Source organism: Helobdella robusta, assembly GCF_000326865.2.
Source record: "Helobdella robusta unplaced genomic scaffold HELROscaffold_386, whole genome shotgun sequence".
In the NCBI taxonomy this organism is placed as follows: domain Eukaryota; kingdom Metazoa; phylum Annelida; class Clitellata; order Rhynchobdellida; family Glossiphoniidae; genus Helobdella; species Helobdella robusta.
This window is the reverse complement of record NW_008704852.1, coordinates 1,866-5,109: the sequence shown is the minus strand read 5'-3', so window position 1 is coordinate 5,109 and position 3,244 is coordinate 1,866. Positions and strand designations below refer to the sequence as shown.

At 28.8% G+C, this 3,244-nt stretch overlaps 1 protein-coding gene across 1 annotated transcript in view; it reads right to left on the bottom strand.

Moving 5' to 3' along the window:
• Positions 1 to 1,562: 1,562 nt before the first annotated feature.
• HELRODRAFT_184388 (hypothetical protein) overlaps positions 1,563 to 3,244 on the bottom strand; it is a gene marked incomplete at both ends in the record, with an annotated part of 1,945 nt that continues 263 nt past the window's right edge. The window contains 4 exons of the mRNA XM_009023981.1: positions 1,563 to 1,957; positions 2,241 to 2,289; positions 2,385 to 2,519; positions 2,692 to 2,890. Of these exons, the coding sequence (XP_009022229.1) occupies positions 1,563 to 1,957; positions 2,241 to 2,289; positions 2,385 to 2,519; positions 2,692 to 2,890 (778 nt within the window). The remainder of the gene's footprint in view (positions 1,958 to 2,240; positions 2,290 to 2,384; positions 2,520 to 2,691; positions 2,891 to 3,244) is intronic.

Below are 3,244 nucleotides of genomic sequence, written 5' to 3'. Positions count from 1 at the left end.
TCAGATTCTCCATGGTGAACAGTGGCACATCCGTAAAATTCAATTGTAAGAATATTAAAAGAAGCACTGTCTATTATTAGCAATTCATAGAAAACTTTGAATTTATTTTTGCCTGCTAACATGAGACTCTTTACAAATTATCGCCATTCATTTGCGGATTAAAATTTTTTATTCATGTAAACGGTGCTTTTTTCATGACGGAACGCAGGATCGTCTGCTAAAAATGTCGGTCGACCAACATCGGCACCTATTTTTTTTACGTTTAGTTTATTAAAATTCAAAATAAACTTATTTTCCGAATTCATGTTGCAAATAAGGCCATTAAGACCACTTTCCAAAATTTTAGAAAAATCGTCATCGGTAAATAAGTTTATTTTGAATTTTAATAAACTAAATGTTCACCAAAAGACTTTAGTGAGAAAAATCGAAAAAACGAACTACAAACATATAAACTCCAAAAATTCGGTAGAATTTATAGAATATTGTAATTAAAGTATATATATATATATATATATATGTATATGTATATATATATTTATATTATATATATATTATATATATATAAAACATCACTTTTTTGACCGGCAGCTTCTCGAACAGCACCTCTGAGTTTTACATAGAGAGGCGCTATATAAATTCTCCATACCATACCATACCAATATATTATATATATATAATATATTATAATATATTATATATATACATAAATATATATATATTCTATTCAACTATTATAATCAACCTCATGTCAATATCTGTGTATGTATATATATATATATATGTGTGTGTTTTAATTAATTGGTGGCCTATAAAGTTCATCCATGTTAAACTTGCTTGGTCTCCAAGCCAGAATGTTATTCGAACATACTTTTTGTTCGTGTTATGTTCTGGTAAATAGAAAGTATTTTTGATTTTGGTTGATTGATTGATTGATTGATTGATTGATTGATTGATTGATTGATTGATTGATTGATTGATTGATTGATTGATTGATTGATTGATTGATTGATTGATTGATTGATTGATTGATTGATTGATTGATTGATTGATTGATTGATTGATTGATTGATTGATTGATTGATTGATTGATTGATTGATTGATTGATTGATTGATTGATTGATTGATTGATTGATTGATTGATTGATTGATTGATTGATTGATTGATTGATTGATTGATTGATTGATTGATTGATTGATTGATTGATTGATTGATTGATTGATTGATTGATTGATTGATTGATTGATTGATTGATTGATTGATTGATTGATTGATTGATTGATTGATTGATTGATTGATTGATTGATTGATTGATTGATTGATTGATTGATTGATATACTATTTTTTTAATAAAAAAATGTTTCCACGTGTTATTAGCAAGTTAGATAATTTCATATTTCAAATGTTTTCCATCCCAGAAAATCAAAAGTAGATATTTTGGAAGCATAAAATATTTCTTTTATTTTAACAAAAAAATTTGCAAAAAACTACATAAAAACAACATTAGGTGCCTAATTGACTTTTCCGGCAATGTTCTTGAAGGAACAACTGAATGCAGGCAACTCAGTAAATTTTGAAAACCCTCAGCACGTTGAGAGTAGGTAAGCAGATGACGAGCAAGGACACAAAAGAGATTGCAGCGCCACTTTTATTTGCCTCATTCGGAACTGAAGTACTAACGGGAAATGGTTTTTTTGTATTTTCAGTTTTTTCCGTATTTGGCATAGAGGTAGTATCTTTTTTGTTGGGAATATTTGGAACGGAACGAAACTCGTAGGTGCCTAACAAATGCTCGCATAATAAATTCTTATTTACAAAATTCGAAAGGGAGAAAAACATATTTTCGTCATTAGTAATTTCATAATCAGCGGATTCCTCATTTAAAAATATTCGGTCAGTTACTTGTTTGAAAAGATAGACCTGATATGATGCATTTAATTTTTCTGGTTTCTTGAACGCTGCAATGAATAAAAATTTTATTTATAATAATTTTTTCCACTTTATATAATATCTATAAATTGGGCAATTTTTTGAATAAATTTGCATGTCAGTTACAACACAACAGGTTATTTGAAGTGATTAAGGTATAACGCGTAAAAATTTGAAAAAAAAATCAAAATATGTTTTGAAAAATTTTAGGAAATTAGAAAAACGGTTACAGCATTAAATAATTTGCTTTAATAAATTGATCGGGTAAAATAATGTACAAAAAACTCAAAATATTTGAAAAATTTAACTTACGACTATCATCATAAACCTTAGGTTTGACTCCAGTTTTTAAAGCTGAGCCCTTTTTGATGAATGTAAAATATTATAAAAAAAAACTAGTTTAATATGAGACGTTTAAAAAATAAAATTAAATAAAATTATACATCAAAGTCTTACAAGTATACCGGTCTTTAACCACAGCAGTGAAACATATCTATCTAATCTCTTCTTTTCGTCAGCTTGAGAATCATTAAAATCTTTAGGGCCATCGTGTGGACCGGCCATCAGAAGGACATGTTTGTCACCGGGAGTCTGAATTTTAATTTAAAATTATTCGCTTCACTGTAGATGTAGATTTCATAATTAAATTACAGTTAGTTTAGATATATCCCAAATATGTTAATGGTTTTTGAATTTGCAAATTTAATTTTACAAATGATCCAAAAAATATATAAATTACAAGTTTAATTAATTTGCATCTTACAAGATCGTTTGCGCCGCTGCTGACGGACACTTCATTTAATTTCTCCAGCTGTTCATCAGTTATCGCTACTCCACATTTTCCCGTAAAGCCTGTCCCAGTAAGAACCAATGCTTTCAATGTACCATCATTAATAGCCTGGCATAACTGGCCGTCGGGAGGAATCTTATCGCAACTTTTCACCAAATCGACGACTGCAACACTGGCGATGGTTAAAAAGAGCATTGGAGTGAATGGCGAAAAAGGCAACATCTTTATTCTTCCGTGAAAAAAACTCAATCAACTAACAAACGAATTCCAAATAAAACGTTTTTAATGTGTTTTATGATGATATTGGATAGATTACATTGAAATAAATAATACGTCAGCTTAGATTTAACATTTAATAAAGAATTTGCATATCATGCACATAAGATAGCGTTTTGTCGATAATATAAAATAAATATTACGTCAGCATAGATAATTCACGAGATAATTACATTTAACAAATAAAAAGGAATCTTAAGATTGTGCTCAAGCNGTGGTTATCGCATATTTCATGCAAATAGGATAGCGT